The sequence below is a fragment of the Xylocopa sonorina genome, chromosome 9, assembly GCF_050948175.1.
Source record: "Xylocopa sonorina isolate GNS202 chromosome 9, iyXylSono1_principal, whole genome shotgun sequence".
NCBI lineage: Eukaryota > Metazoa > Arthropoda > Insecta > Hymenoptera > Apidae > Xylocopa > Xylocopa sonorina.
In genome coordinates, this window is record NC_135201.1 from 9,420,251 (window position 1) to 9,441,269 (window position 21,019).

General features: G+C 44.5%; 5 protein-coding genes across 6 annotated transcripts in view; 4 read left to right on the forward strand and 1 right to left on the reverse strand.

Annotated features, from left to right (window-relative positions):
- Positions 1-21,019, forward strand: part of Hdac4 (histone deacetylase 4) — an 80,569-nt gene that overhangs the window by 11,955 nt on the left and 47,595 nt on the right. The gene's annotated exons all lie outside the window — the stretch shown is intronic.
- Positions 478-3,356, forward strand: Ran (RAN, member RAS oncogene family). Of its 2 annotated transcripts, none has more exons than XM_076901830.1 (3): positions 478-565; positions 1,159-1,636; positions 1,841-3,356. In XM_076901830.1, exons 2-3 carry the CDS (start codon positions 1,205-1,207, stop codon positions 2,054-2,056), a joined length of 648 nt encoding a protein of 215 aa, XP_076757945.1. In that variant the 5' UTR covers positions 478-565; positions 1,159-1,204; the 3' UTR covers positions 2,057-3,356. The 2 variants fall into 2 exon arrangements, with proteins under 2 accessions (XP_076757945.1, XP_076757946.1); XM_076901831.1 differs by lacking the exon at positions 478-565 and adding an exon at positions 719-848.
- Positions 2,817-5,900, reverse strand: LOC143427560 (elongation factor Tu). The gene is made up of 6 exons (XM_076901796.1): positions 5,849-5,900; positions 5,593-5,645; positions 5,320-5,482; positions 4,911-5,218; positions 3,951-4,612; positions 2,817-3,862 (listed from the first exon to the last, which is right to left on the reverse strand). The coding sequence occupies exons 1-6, from the start codon at positions 5,883-5,885 to the stop codon at positions 3,679-3,681; spliced, it is 1,407 nt and encodes a 468-aa protein (XP_076757911.1). The 5' UTR covers positions 5,886-5,900; the 3' UTR covers positions 2,817-3,678.
- Positions 9,008-14,520, forward strand: Impe1 (Ecdysone-inducible gene E1). The gene is made up of 8 exons (XM_076901795.1): positions 9,008-9,061; positions 10,412-10,577; positions 11,631-11,762; positions 11,995-12,261; positions 12,585-12,788; positions 13,159-13,578; positions 13,955-14,215; positions 14,427-14,520. The coding sequence occupies exons 1-8, from the start codon at positions 9,008-9,010 to the stop codon at positions 14,444-14,446; spliced, it is 1,524 nt and encodes a 507-aa protein (XP_076757910.1). The 3' UTR covers positions 14,447-14,520.
- Positions 16,021-20,831, forward strand: LOC143427545 (uncharacterized). Its single transcript, XM_076901775.1, has 4 exons — positions 16,021-16,762; positions 17,583-17,871; positions 18,762-19,379; positions 19,519-20,831. The coding sequence occupies exons 1-4, from the start codon at positions 16,504-16,506 to the stop codon at positions 20,438-20,440; spliced, it is 2,088 nt and encodes a 695-aa protein (XP_076757890.1). The 5' UTR covers positions 16,021-16,503; the 3' UTR covers positions 20,441-20,831.

The window sequence follows — 21,019 nt, forward strand, 5'->3', positions numbered from 1 at the left end:
AACAGTTTCGCAATCTATTCGACACTCGATCGCATTCGCTCGATCAGAAAAATGTACATATTCTCATTGATAATGAAAGAGATACGCGAACTATCGAATGACGCGTAACGCAATATCGCGATCTGATTCGATCTACGCGGAAAATGGGGAAAACCCGAGGATGGAATCGTAAAGCGGACGTGCAACGCGGCCTACGGTTTGAATTAAACGTTTTACCGCCAGATCAGGACGTAACGCTCCCTCGTGCGCCGATGCGTCGTTCCACGTACGAAGAATCCCACGTTAAAAACCGAAACTCTTCGATACCGGCTCGATGTGGCGCGCATAAAATAGATGTCGCCTGAGACTATTTAATATTATTCTAATTCCCGTGGAAAGGTATCGAACGACGTTTTATTTTAATACCAGAACCGGAAAAATATTATGTCCGTATTTTTTCGCGCTAGATCGACTCGATGAATCGCGCAACTTGAGCCGCGTATCGTTCGGCGAATGACGAAAATGCGGGACCTCTACCGTTCAGCCGAAGGAACGCCATTGTGAGCCGTAACGACTGTGTTGCAGTGTAAGTATTACCGGTCATTTTCACGTACACGTTGCTTGCCGGGAAATTTTGTACCAATATCCGCAGATTCTCGCTGTTTTGTCGCAAATCGGCCGTTTGCACGCGCGATCGTTCGCAATTCCGTATAAAAGAGCGTGTGATCGCGCCTGCGAGACTGTGGCGAAAGCCTGTGGTTAGAACGGGAGGCGCCATTCTTTTAACGGAACGTGGTGAATTTGTAACGTCGACTTGTCGCAGAGCGCGGGATATACCCTCCGGCCGGCTTTCTAAATTACCATCGAAAGTACGATCAACCAGCGTTTCGTTGGATTCTGTTTACTTTGTAATTAACGCGAGGACGCGTCGTTTTGAAATTACTGCAGGTCCTGATTAAATTGCGATTATGTCGGTCACGTTTTTGGTGCGTGATACGATTTGCGTACTGTCTACCAGTTTCTAGTAACTTCCGACCTGATATCGATCTTCCTCGGCGAGGATCATAATTTCGTTTGCTTTTTTACCATGATTTACAAATTTCTTGATCCATTCGTGCGGCGAAAGTTGTCTCTTTCTTGTTTGGTTAATACCTTCTAAGGGTTATCATCGTTTTACAGATCTCAATTCATCACTTTGGTCTTTGGATAGATCGTTGACGTTGAAATGGCACAAGAAGCTGATATACCCACTTTCAAATGCGTACTGGTCGGCGACGGTGGTACTGGGAAAACCACGTTTGTCAAACGGCATTTAACCGGTGAATTTGAAAAGAAGTATGTCGCAACGTTGGGTGTAGAGGTGCATCCACTCATCTTTCACACGAACCGCGGTCCGATTCGTTTCAATGTCTGGGACACGGCCGGTCAAGAAAAGTTCGGTGGTCTCAGGGATGGGTATTACATTCAAGGACAATGTGCTGTAATCATGTTCGATGTTACGTCGAGAGTTACGTACAAAAATGTACCCAATTGGCACAGAGATTTGGTTCGAGTATGTGAAAATATACCTATCGTGCTGTGCGGTAATAAAGTTGACATTAAGGACAGAAAAGTAAAGGCCAAGAGCATCGTTTTCCATAGAAAGAAGAATTTGCAGGTAAAACGTTATTTTAGTCAAACGTAAAGATTGCGAGGAAGGTTTGGTATTATAAGTTTTGTTCCCATTTTGTAATGCAATTCTGATGATAGTACGTGAAACTTATAAACCATGATGTCCGTCCTTCTAATCTGATTGTTTATTCCGAGCTGATGATGTAACGTGCACGTAAAGCGTAAAATTATTTTTCCCATATTTTTCTAGTACTACGATATCAGTGCCAAGAGCAACTACAATTTCGAGAAGCCTTTCTTATGGTTGGCGCGAAAATTGATCGGCGATCCAAATCTCGAATTCGTTGCGATGCCGGCTCTTCTTCCACCAGAAGTTACAATGGACCCACAATGGCAGCAACAGATCGAAAAGGACCTCAAAGAAGCCCAGGAGACTGCGTTACCAGAAGACGATGAGGATCTTTAGTTTGTTACATCGCGTGTATGCTATTAATAGAGGCAAACTGAAAACAAGCGTATTAAGTACGTTTTGTACTTGTGCCTCTCTATAAATCGAAGATTCTTTCTTAAGTAGAATTAATGCATACGTACACTTTTGTTCCATATTTAACGTAAATTGAGATCGAGGGCTTAACATTGTTTTTGCGCGCAAAACGATGCGTTCCAAGTGCGTGAAAATATCAAAAGAAACGTCGTCAGATAGTATTATCCGATTTGAGCGTATTTTTCATCGGTTTGAAAGTGCGATATAATCGATAGGTACAACAAATGGATGAAAACGTACGCATCGTCTGTAAAAAAAATTGATCGGCATTCGGCGTTGTGCTTACTTCGTTTTCTTTTTCGTAGATGTTATGTATGAGTATGCGTGAGTACACATATGTTAGATGAAACGATGTATTTAATGTAATGGCTGTATAACTTATCGACGAATCAAATTGTTCACCCTTGAAGGCATAGCTTTAAAGCGCAGTCCAACTTTTGTTGCTAATTGTATATTACCTTTTAATGAAACATGGCACGTGAATTGTATGTATTCAAACGAATGATCTCGTTCTGTAAGATAAAAGAAAAGACGCGAATAATTAATTCTATAGGAAAGAATCTTTCGATACAGTCGAAATGCTAATGTTAGAATTCACTGTTTACATACGCGCGTGCGTACACATACACAAACACACTACATTGTAATGAAGGAATTCTCAAAATAGTTAAATCTTTACCAATTGATAACGTAACCTTTGCTGCTATTTTACATACATACGATAAGCGAACAAAGAATAAAGTATCGATGCGTAGTATCAATTGGGCTAACAGCGCGGCAGCAATCGTCTGTGAATAAACTGCGATTCCCAAACACTATGTTGTATTTTGAAATAATGTTTCGATTCGAGCGAAGCACGGTTTGTAGTCAGTTGCGCCTGTCCACACTGAGGACTGTTTACTATTTTTATAAGCGAAGGTGAATGTATGATTTGTTCAACTTAAATTATATAAACAGTGTTTTTCTTTTCTATACAAAATTTGTTTCGTTGGGATGCAGATAATGCGTTGCACACGTTCCTTTCCCTAATTTCCTTCGTTTTGATGGTATTATGCCAAATTGCCATAGGACGTCTGCGGTTAAGAGATAATTGCAAAAGAGGGATCGAAACTACAATGGGGGAGGGGGGGTAGAAGTACCGCGTATCGGTATTTCATTTGTTCTACTTGAAAACACTTGTATTATTAATGTATTGAACTTAATAAATCATCATTGAACTGTTCTTTTTAAAGTTACATTCTCACTTGGACACGTACGTAATATGGTTTATATAAAAGAACCATTTATTTCGTATGCGTAGGACATTCTTAAAGTGTGTATTCACAATCAATCTAATATTTAAAAACTAACTTACTAAGGTTGTAATCGACTGAAAACAAGAAGTATGAATTACATATTCACAAAGAGATACCGTGTACGTTCAAAATGCCTTAGGGCAGTTTGCGTTATGATACTATATTTGAATTGATCTGTATGCGTTTTTTATGTATGCATATACGTTGAATACCTAATTTTTTCATTGCGATAAATGCATTAAAAATGAATTAGGACTGTGCCATCTCCTTCAACACCTTCTTTTTGCCGGCCAGAAGATTTTGCCTATCTGTCTCAGAAAGTCTATTCATAACATTCGTGATTACTCCAGTTGCCAATGTTTTCGCTCCATCTCTTAACGTGAATCGGTGACCCTTTTCACATACCATTGGTCTGATTAACTTTAATACAACGCTGAAAACAAAACGTACATATGGGATATGGGCATGACGACTCACGCAATTATTGTTTTATCCAGAAAACGTTTAAACGGGGAACTTACGAAAAATCTTCACCAGGCATGACTAAGTCTTTATCGACTAAATTCAACTGTGACGTAACGTCCCATGTTTTGCAAAACATTTGAACTTGTATAAAATTACTTATAGGTTTTGTTCTGCCGCCTTCTTTACCGGTTAACATGTACATTTGACATTCCAACTGATCGTAAGCTTTCATTGACCCTGGTTTGCACATGATCATGCCCCTTTTGACATCATCCCTTTTTAAACCTCTAAGCAGGGCACCCATTTGATCTCCAGCTTCGGCTTCCTCCAACGTCTTGTGAAACATTTCTATTCCCGTTATTGTAGACTTTAATATTTTATTAAATCCGATTAATTCGCATTCTGTGCCCTTCTTTATTTTGCCACGTTCCAATCTACCAGTGACTACTGTTCCCCTTCCTGTAATTGTATAAACGCTTTCTATCGGTAAGAAGAAGGGTTTATCTAAATCCCTTATAGGTGTCGGAATATGAGAATCCACGGCTTCTAATAACTTTAGTATCGCTTCCTTTCCTATGTCTGGATTGGTACCTTCTAGTGCACAAAGTGCACTACCTTTAATGACAGGTATATTGTCACCGTCGTAATTCATTGAGCTTAATAGCTCCCTTATCTCCATCTCTACCAACTCAACCATTTCAGAGTCGGCGGCATCAACCTTTACAAATGAATATATCAACATTTTAATGAAAGAATTGGGTTTTAAAGGTATTGAACACCAATTTTAATCAAATGTCAGTAAAAGTCTGTCTCCACTTGAAGCAAATTCTACGTACTTGTCTATTAACAATGCAACATAGATCAAACATCACTTGAAACAATTACAAACGATGCATTTATAACATATTACATAATGAATACACATCCAAGGAATGATCTTTTTTATGAATACGTCCAAAGATTCAGAGGAAACAGTAACCCACTGTAATTTGATAATATATTTTAAGAAGTCTAACCTTGTTGATGAAAATAACAATATGATCAATGCCGATCTGTTTAGCGAGAAGTAGATGCTCTCTAGTTTGAGGCATAGTACCATCGGTAGCAGCGACAACGAGGATAGCTCCGTCCATTTGTGCTGTACCAGTGATCATATTCTTAATATAATCGGCATGTCCCGGGCAATCTGTATGACCGTAATGACGTTTCTCTGTCTCGTATTCAATGTGAGCAACGTTTATGGTAATACCACGTGCTTTCTCTTCAGGTGCATTGTCGATGTCGCTATACTTCCTTATCTCTGCTAGCTCCATTTCGGACAAAACTGAGACAATAACAACAACGATAATCCCAAGCGTTCGCAATGAAACAATTTGGAAATGCCTAGCTATAAAGAAGTACAAGCTGAAAACGAAACAGATATACCTTTGGTGATAGCTGCGGTAAGCGTTGTTTTCCCATGGTCCACGTGTCCGATGGTACCAACGTTACAATGGGGCTTACTTCTGTCATATATCTTTTTTGTGCTATAAAACCTTTGTGTAACATTTGACAAATGCGAAGCTGCTCCCAACTGGCCATAGAATTGCTGAAACGAAAGTAATCGTGTGTGGGAATCGTTATTATTATTATTACGAACGTAACATGGACGTTACGAGGAACACGATGGTCCCGAGAAGCACAATACAATTTTCTTACATGTTTGACAAGATGCTCGATGTAAAACAACTGCTTGCAAGTGTTCCTGAATGCTGGAAAAAGAAAGGAAAATCATAGTGACGATAGTTTTTACCGATTAGTATCGCGTTAGAAATTGTGATTTCCTAGTTCGTTCGAGTTAACATCCACCTCTACGAGGTCGACACGCCGTTTTTTGTAATCGCGTATTAATATCGCGAAGATGTTGACTCAAAGCGACAACAACCTAACACGAAGCTCGCGTATCTTTGCTTACCAGGACTGAAAATGAATTTCTTGCAGCTCAACGCCATGCTTGGCCTGCAATCGAATATCCTCGACGATTAACCTGAAATTCTGACCGAGTACGAGCACGAACGCGACCAGAGCGACGCACGCGGACGAGTTCCTGAACGAATTGCGTAACGAGTTTCGTTAGCAGGCAACAACAGAACGTTATATATTTACCCGACTATTCTTCGTTTCCATTCTTCTCTCAAGAGCGAATATTGCAAAGGAAACAGTTCTGGTATCATTTATTACTAGTAATCGGGTTAATAATTGTTGATGCGTATAATCTCGCGTCGCGTGCAATGTTTTCGTTTCGTATTGGTCGAAGGTATTTACACGCGGTAATTCAATTCAGTCGAAGGTATCGAAATGTATTTCCGTTTTACTGTTATTGATACTATTGATTTGGAAAATATCGAACTGGAATATATGAAAATGTATGTAAGAACGATAAGAAATGAAAATAGACAACAATTTATTGATATTGATTATATCAATTTGATACGATTGTTGTTGATTGTGAAAAATTTCGATGAATGTAATAATCTTTGGGGATACCTCTTCTATTAGTATCGATGACAGTCGAAATTTAACAAATTTCCTAAATTTACGTTTTCTATGGTATATTAATAATGATGATATATTTATAATGTAACAAAATGTATAATTAAGTGTATAATATCTGCAGAATATCACAACCAAGAATGCAGATCTCGAAGTAGCAGAACATCTGATATCGACGGTCGACACGTTGTAAATATGAATACGATGATAAACGATAATCTGATCGTTTGCAGAGGAATATGGATACCTGTGCTGTATAGATTCGATATCGAAATATTAAATACGCTACCAAGTTTGTAATTCAAAGAATGTTCGTATACGTCGTAATTACAGGAGAAAGATCGATTTAAACGACGAAAAAATCGATTGAAAAAAAGAGCACGGTTGCGACAGTATCGGTCTCTGGCGGTGGATGATATAAATATCGATATATCGACGGGAAATATCGTTTTCAAAATGTCGATATATCGTTACGAACCCTGAGCAGTTGAATTTGAAAAAAATTCGAATGTAATCTTCCTGAGTGACTGTTGAACGATTTTATTGGTACACGTGTTATTTTTAGAGACGATTATGGTCGAACCCCGGCTTTCTTCGAAGAATGGAAGAATAACCACGAGCATAGTTATGCGTGGTAACATTAATAAGTGGGATCTAATTAATGCAACACTCTATGGAATACAACGAGCCGTGAAGGGAAGGAGAAGATTCGAATGAAGCGTCGGTTGGGAAGATTAGCATCGTTGTTGGATAATTTGCAGATACTCGACCAGATAAAGACGCATAATCACGATACACTCTCAGGATAAAGTAGATAAATTAGGTTAGATATCGAAATCTTCCGGATATCCTTATGCTCGTATTTTGAAGCTAATCGTGAATGAAATTTGATTTCAGTGCATGAATGAATACAACGAACGACATTTGTTTGATAATGATCTTGCAAGCTCGAATTGCGAAACGCATCGCGATTAATACTTATCGAGGTTATTAAAGAATAACAGAATTTTCCAATATCTCTGCTTTGAGCAACAACAAACTTTGAGCGTTTGCTTCGTGCAAACACGATTAATGGATATATTTATTTATCTTTTAATCCAAAAATTCTTCAAATTTTTAGTTCCCACACGTTCGATTATCATCGATAAATTCTTCAGCTGGTTTGATCTTCCTTGCGTCACCATTTATTTTCGAAACAAATGCTAAACACTACATCGTAGCCCAACATTCCTGGTACGTCACCTGACAATCTAAAATAATCAAATATCAATAACCGAATCACGCATAAATATCGTCAAGTCCATTATTTCAGACAAGTTCGACGCATCACGCGTGCCATAAAAGAGCAAGGTGTGCCCGACGATGCGTGAAATAAAGCGTAAGGTGCGATTAAGTCTTCGCGGAGTCGCGTGAAGGCAATAACAGATGCCGTGACCGGAATCATCCCGTGGACGTTTATCGATGATTGAAATGAAGCCAGCGTATGAAGTCACTTTTGTTTTTGCCCCGATCCTTGTACGGTTTCACGTCGTTTCCGTGCAGGTCCTTTACCTCGCGCCCATCACGTTCAACGCGCTCGCCTCTCGCGGCCCGGCTCTTCTTTTGTTCGACTCCCGAGTCGATCCTCCATTTACATTCCAGCGTAGTCCATCGCGGTGCTTCCTGTTTCTCGAGCGATTCACCGCTCCTCGCTTCCCGCTTCCCGCCGCTGCGCGCGGCGGTTCGATTCGGAAGGGAATCACTAGCGCGCGGCGCTTGTCACCAGGGGACTTCGACTCGTAGGGTAGCCACGTGAAATCACGATAACTCGACTCGGAACGGTAGGCCAACGATACCGTTCGCCGGCGCGACCAATCCACCGGTAGGACTACGACTATTAACGAAACCACTTGCACCGGTAGATGTACCGGTGCGCGACGGCCGAGACGACGAGAAAGGGAGGCGCGCGGCCCGTGCAGCAGGAAGAAGAGAAGGGGTGGAAGAACGCGAGCCGCGTCGCGGCTCGCATCTTCTCTTCGTTTCGCACTGGAATACCAATGAATTTCGAAGCAACCCGTGCGTGACCTGAATTTTATTCCATCGACACCTATTCACTCGTCTCTTTCTTACCCTTGCTCTCTGTTACGTCATCCAGCGGACGCCGGCGGTATTCCAAGATAGAGACACGGGGGAGAGCAACATTCGGGAGAGCCGCACCTTGGAGCCGTCGCTGCGTAGCCACCTGCGATTAGTTGTGATCATGGAAGGGAGAGTAATTTGTGGAAAGATCAAGACCAGGAGACCGAGACCGTGGCCGAGAGCGTGGTAAAGAGGTGGGGGAGCGAGGGAACACGGTTCTGTCCGCTTTTCCATCGTTCATGCACCAATGGGGGGGCCAAAAGCGGTGGAGAACCGCTCAGTTTGCTTTCAGTCATCCCGAAGTACGCGCGGATAACAGCCGCGTTTCTGCATCCTCTTTCGTACGCCTTACCTGCACTGTCGATTAAAAACGGAGCGTCGCTCGCGGGGAGTTTCGCGGTTTCGTTTTCACGGGGGTAACGAGAAGAGACAGGAATCGCGAGTTCGATAAGAGAAGAAGATCATGCGCGGTAACGGTGGGACGATCGTTCTTCTGTTCGTCGCGATCGACCGTTTGGTGAGTCCCCTTCGTTTACGCTTTGATGCTTAAGATTACGTATCTTTATTATACACTGTAAAGTTCCCTGATGTAATCGCGATTGCGATCGAGATAATTTGCCGTTTCGTGCTCGCCAAGTACGATAACCGGGTGTAACGAGGGAAGACCAATAATCATGAAAAAGAATGGGAGATGCTGATAATGAAACGATTAACCCCAGAACTCTTAATGAAAGGGTGCTCCTCGAACCTGTAAATTTCAAACATTTATGTAAGACGGTTTCGCGTTAGGAAAACAGCGAATCGAAACTTAATCTTCAAAAATTTATACGTCCAGGCTTTAATATTCTAGGATCTCTGTTATTATTACGCGTGAAAAGCTCTGCGCATTAGATAAAGGAAAGTAGCTACGCATCGCGGTATTCAGGTTTTTACTTTCGACTGAAAAAACATAGAGAACGACCAGAGAACGAAGAAACGGGTCTACCAATCGGAATGGAACCATACGCTTGTAATTGCAAATTATAAAGTTGGATATACACCGTCAAAAGTTTAGATACATCCTTGTAAGTATAGTATTTGCATTCTACGCTTGAACACAAATACTCGAATGAAAACTGTCTCCGAAAAATGTCTTCTAGGATAAATACGTATCCAAGAAAAAGTTTCCGTTTCGAGGAACACCCTCCAACATTTTACACGACGAGCAAGTCTCGGGAGTTCTAGGATCAATGATAAGGGACCCCATCGGAAAGTATCGCGCGTGAAATATCGTCGACGGACCCGAAACAACCGGTTCCACGAAAAGCGACGCTCTTTCAGGTGGAAGTACATAAATTGCGGGGCGCAGTTGTAATAAACAGCTGACTAACGGTGCAGTTACTCGTACACCTTCTAGCCAGGAGACGGATGTCGCGTTCCATCGTGTCCACTTCCTCCGTCATTTCGTTCAACGCGCGTTCCGTTAACGATTTCCTCGTCTCCGCTTCGTTTTACACCGAGGCCTCCTGCTCGCGCCCCTCATCTTTCTCCGCGTTCCTCGCCGACAGGCCTGTTCCTTCCGTGTTTCCACGTTTCCCGTGACCCCGCGCCGCTAAACTATGCGTGCATTGTTTCGACGCCCGTGGGAAACTTGGAAACGCAATCGAGGTGACGGAATAAGGAACAGGACGAGCCGTGGCGGGCGAGAAGGCGTCGAGGAGGCTGGAGAAAGAGAGACAGATGAGCTGGGATGTCGCGGGTCAGGCTTGTTTCTGTGCAGGAACAAAACGGGACAATAAATGCTTGTTCTGTTACTCATTGTCGCCGTTGCAATAGGGTGGGGAGAAAAATGGAAATGTGCGAAAGTAATTTTGTACACGTGTTCCAGGGAACAATCGCGGGCGCCGCGGCGACCACGAGAAGCGTCGCGTTAGGCGAACAGTGCACCAGAGATGGGGATTGCGAGTCGAGCATCGAGGGTAGCCACTGCCAACGCGGTTATTGCCGATGCTTGCCCTATTTCGCCGGGTACAATGGAACGCAATGCCTGGAGGGTGAGAATTTTACTCGAGATTCGCAACTTATCAGCACGTTCGCGGTGTTGGGACTCATCTGCGCCTCTCGGTTCGACTTCTGATCCATACATTGTATCTAGCGATGGGATCAAGTTGTAGACTCGACTCAGAGGATGGTTTTATAATACTTTAAGAAAAGAGAATAGTACTTCCAAGTAGAATTGAATTTTGTCCAAGCACGATTCTGTATAATCTTAATTCAACTATATTATACTTATTTGATTTCTCATTTGAAGAACGCATTTACTCAGTAGACATTGAAACACACTGTTTTCTAGAGTCGAAATCAGTGAAAAAGGGAACTAAAGGATAAATTGATTTACAAGGAAAGCTACATGTGGGTGATGGCCGTTTCTCTTGGACTGGCTCTTCCTGCATTTTTCCCTTACGCTCGCAAAAGAAAAACGCGATAAACTGTAGCTCGGATAGTTCCCGTGCACGCGTCCTATCAGTGGAAAGTGGAATATCATTGAGCATGGAAAGTGGAATATCATTAAACTCCGACAATGATGATTTTCCCTGCCTCGGGAAATATCTCCTGCGCCGAGATAATTATTGCATCCATACTTTAATCCTGTTAATTTTTAATATACGGGTAGCCACTTGCATGCAAGCATACTGCTCTTTCATTTCGTGCGATCATTAAACGCTTGAATACTTAAGCACATGCAAGTAATTTATGCAAGAACGAAACATACGATTTGAACATTTGGTTGGGCATTAATAATAGCACGATGTAAAATATGAACACGTTAATGCACACGTATACTCGTGTATCTCGGTACTCGCGTACCCGTGCATTAAAAACGGGGATTAAGACATCGAAACCCTAATTACACGCGGATTTACATACACGTGAAATAGAAATCTGCGTTCATTAGTTATATCACTTTGGAACCCGCTAGAAAAAATCGATTTTCCCAACCTACTGAGCTAATTCAGCCTAACGAGTGCAATTAGTTGCCAACACAGCGAGACGTCTTGGATGTATCTTAAATAACAAACGGTGTTCCATTTGCTGCGGCCATGTAGCGACTCTTCTGGGCCAGGAATGCCTCGTCGACGAGCAATGCACACTGAAAGTGGCCAATAGCGGATGTTTGGACGGTTTCTGCGGTTGCAAGGACGGTTTCCTTCAATTCCGTCGACACACCTGCCTGGGTCGTAAGTAGACCAACAATGTATCACTGACTGGCCACAAACATTGAGACACTTGCTGAACATTTTCACACGATACGAATTATTATTTCAACTAGCGTTTATTGCTAAATTCTTCAGCAAGATTATATTATACAGCGTTAAATCAGCACATACAAGTGCCTGAGTACTTGTGGCCAACAAGTGTAAATTCTCTATCTAAACAGATAAGAATGATTACTATTTTGTAACATTTCAGCGGCAAAACTCGGCCAAGTTTGCTACGAACATGCACATTGTCGACTATGGCAGGAGAATTCCCACTGCGATTACTTGATTCCCAACTTATTCGGACGCTGCCAGTGCACCGCACCAATGCGTCGCGAGGGTGACGTTTGCCGTCCGGACGATCTGGTCAGGCCACCGCCGCTCGTCGATCACGTCGAGGAGGATACGTTCGACGAACTGCAGCCAGTCGAGCAAACCCCAGCACCTGAGGACCAACAAGAGTACGAGAAGGAGACAGGTGACCGCATAGAAACGATGATGAAATAGTAACGAGTAACAATCATTTTAATTGGGAATAGAAAACTGAAATCTATCCCAGATTAGGAGATAATTATTCTTGAGAAACTGACGGAATAAGGTTTGATTCTATGACAATAACGTGTTCAAAGTATAATAGCTAGGATTAATTAATTAGATTTCTTATTTGAAGTGCAATGTAAGTGGGAGAAGGTCCTCGTATCCTCTGTAAAATAGAAGAGCAAGTGTATACTCATAACTCTGTTAGATTTGAATTAATTCGGCTCTCAGCTGCAGAGATGTAATTTCTTTACCCTTTTTCAGGAGTCGACATCGCTTGGCTGAGGAATGACACCACGGAGTCGACAGTCCCATTGATTTCTGTCGACCTAGTCACTGGCACTAACTCGATCGACTCGCAGACAGACAGATTCTTAATAACAACGGACTTTCGAGATATCCAGGATGGGGATGACGCTATCGTTATCGAGGCTGTTACAGAGACAACCACGAGCCCATTGATGATAGGTAAATAGCGGCTGAAGTCCATCTGATGTTCATTTGTTGCATAAAATAATCCCAACTGAGGTGGACCAGCTAACGATTTCCACATTGGCATAAATAATGCAATCTTATTTTACTGGTTAATATACTCTCTCTCTTTCTTTCTCTCACACACACTGTTCACATCCTACAATTGTAAACGATCAAAAAAATGGAACGAACTAATGAATAAGAGGACTGTATGAATTGAACTGAGAGTACTCAGGTGTTAGAAATATGAAGATGAATTCAGTTAAGATGCCCACATCAAAAGAATTGGCCAGCCTTGCTCTGTGTACTCGTATACATTTCCAAAATCAGTTGAAATTAACAAGCGAATCATCGTTATTACTAGTACCAGCCATGAAGACGGATCGACACGAGGAAAGCGCAACGATGCCAGTTAGCTTGGGACTGGACTGCGTTTCCGACCTCGAGTGTCGCCTGGCTGACCCCTATTCGAGATGCATCGACGGCGTGTGCGACTGTGGCCATCAAAGGAATTCGAGCTGCTCCGCGAGAAACACCGGCTGCGAGGCTGGCACCTTCCAATGCAGAAACTCCGGGGTCTGCATCAGCTGGTTCTTCGTATGCGACGGGCGACCGGATTGCAGCGACGGTTCCGACGAGCAATGCTCCGAACGAGGCTCCAAGTGTCCGAAGCAAGCGTTCAGATGCGACCAGAGCGAGGTCTGCGTGTCGAGGGCTGTGCTGTGCGACGGGAACAGAGACTGTCCCCACGGCGAGGACGAGATAGGGTGTAATAACCGACGTAGTAAGTTATCTACGGGCAACTTGGGCAAATCCCCAGGGTCCCAATCAAAGGGACGGTCCCCAGACACAAACCAAGATCAAAATTCCAAGTTTCTCTCGTTAATAAGTTTCAAACTCAAACTCTAATTTAGGAAAATTGATCATGTTGCATTGTAAATTGAGGGATGTATATCTCTTTCAACGTGAAGATTATTTACTTAGCGTTAGGGGCTTCAAATTCTACTTTCTCTATTCGTTTCACTATGATGTGATTTTCAGTATTTCACAGTGATATTCTGTTAATCACTGAACAGATATGCAACTGTAAATGAGTCGCGAATCGCAATTCATAAGTGGATCGTCCACTTTCTTATTTTTAACAATTGTATCCGTCGCAGAATGCCCGGAGGGAGCGTTCAGATGCAACAACGGCCAGTGCCTGCCAGCGTACGAGTTCTGTAACGCGGTGGTGTCCTGTCGGGACGGAAGCGACGAGCCGAGAGGAGCGTGTCGAACGCGCGGAGGAACCCGCGGGAGGTTCGCGTCCAGGCACTGTCCATTTAAATGCGGGAACGGCAGGTGTCGATCGGACGCGATCGCGTGCAGCGGCCGCGACGGCTGCGGGGACGGATCCGACGAGAAACGCTGTTCCATTTGCAGTTAGTATTCGAGTCGTTCTCCACATTTCCCCTTTCCTCCACCACCCACTTTCCGGACGATACTGTGTACAAAATGATATACGCAGTGCAGAAAATAATGCGACCTGATAGAGGGAATCGCACATCCGCGCGCTTAGTCCAATTTCCCTTGGGACGATAACACTTTTTTATGCGATTAGTTATCGTTATCATCCGCTGGCGTCTGTTTCAGGATGTTCACCATACGCTTAACCCATTCGAGCAGTAATTATCAAAGGAAAGACTGGACTCTGATGACACGATCAACGACGAATCGTGTGGTCTTGGAGATGGACTTGGAGATGGCTTGCTTGAGTTTGGACGTCGCCCCGATAAGCGAGTAAATGGTCGTGGAGAACGTTCCACGGTGAATAGAGGAGATGAGGAGCGGTCGAGAGTTTCGCTTAATCATCTCTCGTCGATTTACTGCCCCTTTTGTAACTTTTGACACGCGACTCGAATAAACGCACGATCTTCGAAAACTCTTTCCGATTCTCATTCCGCGGCGCATCCCTCGACACGCACCCAGTGTTATTCCGCTCGCTTGTTCGATATTTCCTTGGATACTAGCGGAGAGTGTCCCAATCCGCGTGAACATAATTTCGTTGGCAAACGGAGCCCATTGAAATAAAGAAAGGTACATAAGAACGTTTATCTTGTTTGGCCTTGTTGCGCAGACAGAAGTGCCTTCGTGTTGAACCATATGTAGATCTGTTTTTACAAAGATTTCTGACCGTACACGTGTCTGTCGTTCTTGCAAATATTTGCATAACCTGCCTTTACTAAATTCATCGAATGTAAGAAAATCTGGGTATCAAGAAAATTTACGAATACCGTTGTTACGGATGACTATATTGAATTCATTAAGAATCACCGTTGAGTAAACACGCGATGAAGTGTTTATGATAAAATCCTATATGATACATCAAATGCTATTTATGATCACATAAATAACAAAAGCACAGATTATCGCAGAATACAAAATCTCTGCTCTGTTGTTCGAGTGCATTAAATCCACCGATAAAGTTATATCCACACGGCCTGAAAAATTCTGTGTATTCAGACATTTGCGGCATTAAAAAATTGGAAACGTCACGAGCAATTAGTCATCCTGTTTTATCGTACAACTAGTCTAACTTCGAGGAAGTTTAACCACTTGGGATATTGCTAGTGTGTCGACTATTCAACTACACTTTCTCAGAAACGCACGCAATTGACGAGAGGTATCACCGTTCGCGGTGTACTTCGCGAACAAATTCCTATCAGCTGTTGTGCCCCAAAGAGTTAATTTTAACCATCTAATATTAACCATCTACTATCCGCACGAACGATCGCGCGGGTAAAAAGTAATTTTCGTTCATCGAGAATTCATGCGACGATTCGATTCGACCACGTTCCGATTCGAAATCAGGGAAGGGATGATGCATGCATCTGCGCGATGCGGGCCAACATGTCGGAGGCGTGGAGCGCGTCGATAACCAGCCTTCTGTTCCTGAGCGTATCACCTAGAGTTCCGTCACAACAAGTGCCAACGCGACGCCCTATCCGTTCATTTCTAATTTCGCCTGAATAACCGCGAGCCTCTCCGACACTGGCCCACAGCGTAACACGGCACACAATTGGACCTAATCCAGACGTAGGGCTCGTGCCGTTCGCCGCCTCTACCGTCTCAACGCAGTTCCACCTCGTGTTCAAGCGCATCGTCCGAGACGCATTTACGTCAGTCGTTAACGAGACGTGGCCTACGAAGTTACACCGACGGAGCGAGTTGAAAGGGTACCGCGCGACCGGTCACCGTCTGTGTCGGCGTTCGCCGCTTTATTCAGGAGCCGATACGTGAACTAGACCAGCCTGACGTTGCCTGGAGGGGGTCGTTTAAGTTAACGTAGTAGTAAATCGCGCGACGCGACGTTGACCAACGTTACGCAACCGAAACGTGCAAACTGCTCTGCCCCGCAAAGGATTCTCAAAGACGCGAGCCAGGAAAATACCGGCCGGTTGACAAACTTAATCGGTTCAATCGGTTTAAAGTAGCAATATCCGGGCGGCAAGGTGGGCCTGCCCGTCCCTCCGTCGCGCGGCTATATAGAGACCAGCTGGCTCGCGCTGTCGCCCGTTTTCTCGCGATTTCGCGTAACGCGCCGGGTTGTTGTTAAGTGAGAACGGGTAAGACCGAGGCAGGGGACGAGTCACGGCGGCCAGGAACAACGAGGCTCGATGACCGTGCCGATCGCGTCCATACGACCCTCGATAAGAGTGACAGCAGAGAAATGCTTCCGCGAGCATCGAAGCCGACGCTGGAGAACGGCCTCGAGGTCCACCAGCCCGAGCCGCCAGGGGATGGTAACCAGCCGAAAAAGAAGAAACGTCCACGATTGGTCGTCGAGTTCATTCGTCGACGGCCAAGGATCGTCTTGCTGTTGTTGCCGGCTGCTCTGCTCGTCAGCCTCTACGTGGTCTCCTCCGAGGAGGATTACAGTTTCGCGCCACGGTACGCGCCGTTCTACAAGACCTTCAACATTGCAGAGGGTGAGCGAACCGAACCATAGAGTATTGAGACGCGTTACTATAGCGTAGACTAAATATTTCTACAACCTGATGTTCCTTGGGGAGGTTTTCCAATATGCGGCAACGATAGGTGGCAAAAAGTAATTAGTTGTCGTTGGTGTCGAAACTTGAATTGGTGTAACTGTCGAAGCGATTGATTTTTATACTCGAGACTATATTGCTGGTTCATTTCTGCTGATTTTCTAAAATCGATGACCTTGTCCTTGACTCGTAGTCGTCCTCGAACTTTGTCCTCCCTCCATCGTGCCACCTACAAATGTATACGTCCATTATAAGCGAATATGCATTACATTACGCATTATATTATGTACATATTAGAATCTTGAACAATGTTATAATTAATAATAATAAGGGAACGATTTCTATATTATAAGATGCAAAAACACGCAAAGGCGGGGATATGTCAATCAAGCCAGTACGAAGAGTACCACGTTGTATCTAAAAGAGATGCCGTGATTTTTGCTGTTATAGGAGGGTCGAGATTCATGGACTCCAAGAGTTAACCCTTTGACTACTGTTAGTACTAAAAGGCGCTTAGAAAACCTATGTTTGTGATACTGTAGACGCTTGGAAAACTTGCAGTTGTGATACTGTTAACGCTTAGTAAACTGCCGCTTGCGATACTGCAGGCGCTTGGAGAACTGTCGCTTGTGATACTGTAGGCGCCCAAGTCGCTTAGAAAAATTGCAATGCAATAACGCGGAATACAAAGAAGCGAATAATATTGTTTGGTGTAATTGGCGTGTAAAACAAAGTTCACTTCCAAATTGGTTTTTCGCAGAACCAGTGGGCAGCTACCTGGTGTCGAACTCAAAGTGCCAGATACTGTCCATGGAACCGTTGGACCCGTCGATTCGCGCCTTTGTGAAGAAGGAGAAGTTCGAGAATTGCTCGAACGAGCCGCGGTTCAGCAGTTTGTCTCGGGACGAGAACGGCAGCGTGGTACTATCCATTGACCCAGCCGCCACGACGCGGCATCCTGGGTTAGAGTGTTGCTGGTCAGCGGTGTTCAGGGCTGAGAAACAACCGAAAAAGCCGACGAGGGATAACAACATCGACACGTCGATCGTGTGAGTGTCGCCAGAGGGGTGCAGAGTAGGTAACAGCGTGTACACATTTACAGACATTGCCTGCAGACAATTGGTGCACAGTGTACGAGTACACTGTGTATGATTACTCGATGTACAGTCATATCCTGGACTCACATATTAATTAATGGTTCTATAGGATTGCAATGTAAACTGGGATGTAAACCTGACGGTAGACCTTGATAAATGAATTTGTTTACCGACGTTGAAAGCTCTCAGCTGCGTTTCCAAAAAGTTTTAAGATACGGAATCTGATATTTGATTAAAAAACACTTTTTTATCTTATCAGTGGAATATAAGGATGAAGGAAACCGACGTTTCAATGTCATCATGAACGATATTTTAGATTGATTGCGCTGTTAGCTTTTGGTTTAAATCCAACAAACAGTGGTTCGCTTATGTTAAATGGAAAATTTAATAAGAGCTAAATACGTAGACAAGGCACTAACCGTTTGAATGAATATTTGCCATATTGCTAATTGGACTTGCGTAACTGCGAATCGACATATATATCGAAGTACGTAAATCTAGTATCTTTAACGCGATAATACACACTTTTATGTGTCTATCAGCTTCGATGTTGATTCACGTGTCATCAAAATCCTAATTACGCATAGAATATACTTAAAATAAGGACGGAGTGTATCTCATATAGATTAGTACAACGTATCCGTATGAATCATATTGCATTTATCAAATATTGCTCGCAAAGAGGCGTTGTCCCTTGCATTTCAAGCCTGAACAGAAGAATACCGATTGTCTGCGAAAACTTGTCTGCAGACAGTGTCCGTGATTATGTACACGCATTAACGCCACGTTGATCGAACCGAGGTAATTCTCGTTACAAGTTTGGTCTCGACACTTTTCTCCAGGGTAAAACAGTGCAAAGACTTCAGCGGGGAGGCGACGTTGCCCAACGATGCCCAGGCTGTGATGGTCAGCTGTAACGTGAAGCCCAAGGCTGGTAAACGACGCGGGAAACCTATCTACGAGAACGTTCACGCCCTCTTGAACGTTAACAAAGTCCACGATCGTTTGGTGCGCAATGTTACTCAGAGGACTGAAACGACGACGACCATCCCAAGGAAGCTTAGCGTCCTCCTATTGGGCATCGACAGCGTCAGTCGGTTAAATTTTATGCGCAGCGTGCCAAATACCGAGCGATACTTAACCGAGACTGGCTGGGTTCGGATGGACGGTTACAACAAGATGGGCGACAATACGTTTCCTAATCTGATGGCGATACTGACCGGGCAGAATCAAGCTCAAGCCTATTCCGTATGCAAGCCGACCGTCAGCCATAAGCTCGACGAATGTCCCTTCCTCTGGCATAATTTTCGCAACGCAGGCTACGTGACCGCTTACGGCGAAGACGAGACCAGTCTCAACACTTTCAACTATCTGAAAATGGGCTTCGTCGAACAGCCGACAGACTATTATCTCCGACCGTACATGCTCGCCTGCGAGAAGCTGCTCAAAGCAAAGAAAAGGTACGTTGATTCTGTGAGTACTGCATCAATTAACGACGAGCAAATATTATTGAAAGATAACATACGGACGAGTGGTACCTGACGATGCGTAAAATGTACCGGCACCCAAATCACATCGGCGATCGCGAATCCGTTTCAGATTCGGCCTAAAGTACTGCACGGGGCCCGAGATAAACTTCGACAGGGTCTTCGACTACGCGGTCGAGTTCGCCCGCGCTTTCATCGGCCTGCCGTATCTCGGCTTGTTCTGGACCATCAGCGTCAGCCACGACAACGCGAACGGTCTGTCGTCCATGGACGGGCGGCTGCTCGACAAGCTGAAACAATTGGAACGCGAGGGCGTGTTAAACGACACGATGATCGTTTTATTAAGCGACCACGGAATGCGTTGGGGATCGATTAGGAACACGTTCGTCGGCTGGTACGAGGAAAGGCTGCCGTTCATCTACCTCTGGCTACCGGAGTGGTTCAAAGCAGCGAGGCCAGAGGCGTATCCGTCGCTGCTCGCGAATCAGCATCGGCTCACCTCGCCGTTCGACCTCTACGAGACGCTGAGGGACGTGCTGGCCTGGTCTGGCGGTCAAGCGAATCGTCCCGTCGGCTGTTCTAGCTGCCACAGCCTGCTGGCAGGCCCTGTGCCCCAAGAGAGGGGCTGCTCGGACGCTGGGATCTCGTCTCACTGGTGCACGTGCTCCAACTTCGTCACGGTCGACTCCGAGGACAAATCCGTTCAGAAGGGGGCGCAGTTCTTCCTCGATCACGTGGAGAAGCTGCTCGACGGCTACCGGGACAAGAAAGGGCAACGGCTGTGCGCGAAGCTTCTGTTGAAGAAGGTGCATCAGGTGGAGCGTGTGATCAACATCGACAACACGGGCAGCATCGTCTACTTCTACATAATCGAAGTCACACCTGGGGATGGGAAATTCGAGGTTACCATGAGGTATCACACAAACGGCACCTACACTGTGACCGACAACGAGGTCAGCAGACTTAACACGTACGCCACTGCAGCGGAGTGTCTGGGAACAGGGATGAAACAGTACTGCTACTGCCTTAAGTAATCGACCCCGATCCGAAGCGGCGTCGACCGGACGAGGAGACGAATACACTGAACAGACGCGCGCCACGCCTCCTCCTGGGGGACTAGTGGTACGTGACCAAATATCAAGCAAAGTGCCAAATCCGATACGCTTTGGTTATCACGATTCTCGCTAACTCGGCCGAGGGCATACCTGCGAGCCTAAGATACTTGTCCACGATGATATCCACGAGGCGAGTTGCGAGCCAACGAAACGTTCATGTACACACAAATCTGCGTATACGCAGACATATATTTTACTACGTCTCTTTGAAACACAATTTACTTACACCAAGAAAAAGGGGTGCGCGACAAAAGTAGAAACAACGATCGAACGCGGTACGCCCTGAACCTACCGTAGGTTCTAGAAATATATCATTTTTCGCAAGAAATAACAATCACGTTTTTGTTTCCATCCTCCTCTCCCCCCTGCCACCTGTACATGCGTACCCACTTGTTGCACACCCTCGTGATACGTTATGGTACATTTTGATACGTAACGACGAAATATCTACCGTCACTGGTGGCACACACAGAGGTAATACGGTACGACGATACGTAA

Coding starts and splice junctions, on each gene's coding strand:
- Ran (XM_076901830.1), top strand. CDS start 1,205: ATGGCACAAGAAGCTGATATACCCACTTTCAAATGCGTACTGGTCGGC. Junction 1,637..1,840: donor ATAGAAAGAAGAATTTGCAG/GTAAAACGTTAT, acceptor ATATTTTTCTAG/TACTACGATATCAGTGCCAA.
- LOC143427560 (XM_076901796.1), bottom strand. CDS start 5,885: ATGGCGTTGAGCTGCAAGAAATTCATTTTCAGTCCTG. Junction 5,646..5,848: donor GAAATTCATTTTCAGTCCTG/GTAAGCAAAGAT, acceptor TTCTTTTTCCAG/CATTCAGGAACACTTGCAAG. Junction 3,863..3,950: donor ATGCCTGGTGAAGATTTTTC/GTAAGTTCCCCG, acceptor TTTTGTTTTCAG/CGTTGTATTAAAGTTAATCA.
- Impe1 (XM_076901795.1), top strand. CDS start 9,008: ATGCGCGGTAACGGTGGGACGATCGTTCTTCTGTTCGTCGCGATCGAC. Junction 12,789..13,158: donor CACGAGCCCATTGATGATAG/GTAAATAGCGGC, acceptor CGTTATTACTAG/TACCAGCCATGAAGACGGAT. Junction 13,579..13,954: donor AGGGTGTAATAACCGACGTA/GTAAGTTATCTA, acceptor TATCCGTCGCAG/AATGCCCGGAGGGAGCGTTC.
- LOC143427545 (XM_076901775.1), top strand. CDS start 16,504: ATGCTTCCGCGAGCATCGAAGCCGACGCTGGAGAACGGCCTCGAGGTC. Junction 16,763..17,582: donor GACCTTCAACATTGCAGAGG/GTGAGCGAACCG, acceptor GGTTTTTCGCAG/AACCAGTGGGCAGCTACCTG. Junction 17,872..18,761: donor AACATCGACACGTCGATCGT/GTGAGTGTCGCC, acceptor ACTTTTCTCCAG/GGTAAAACAGTGCAAAGACT.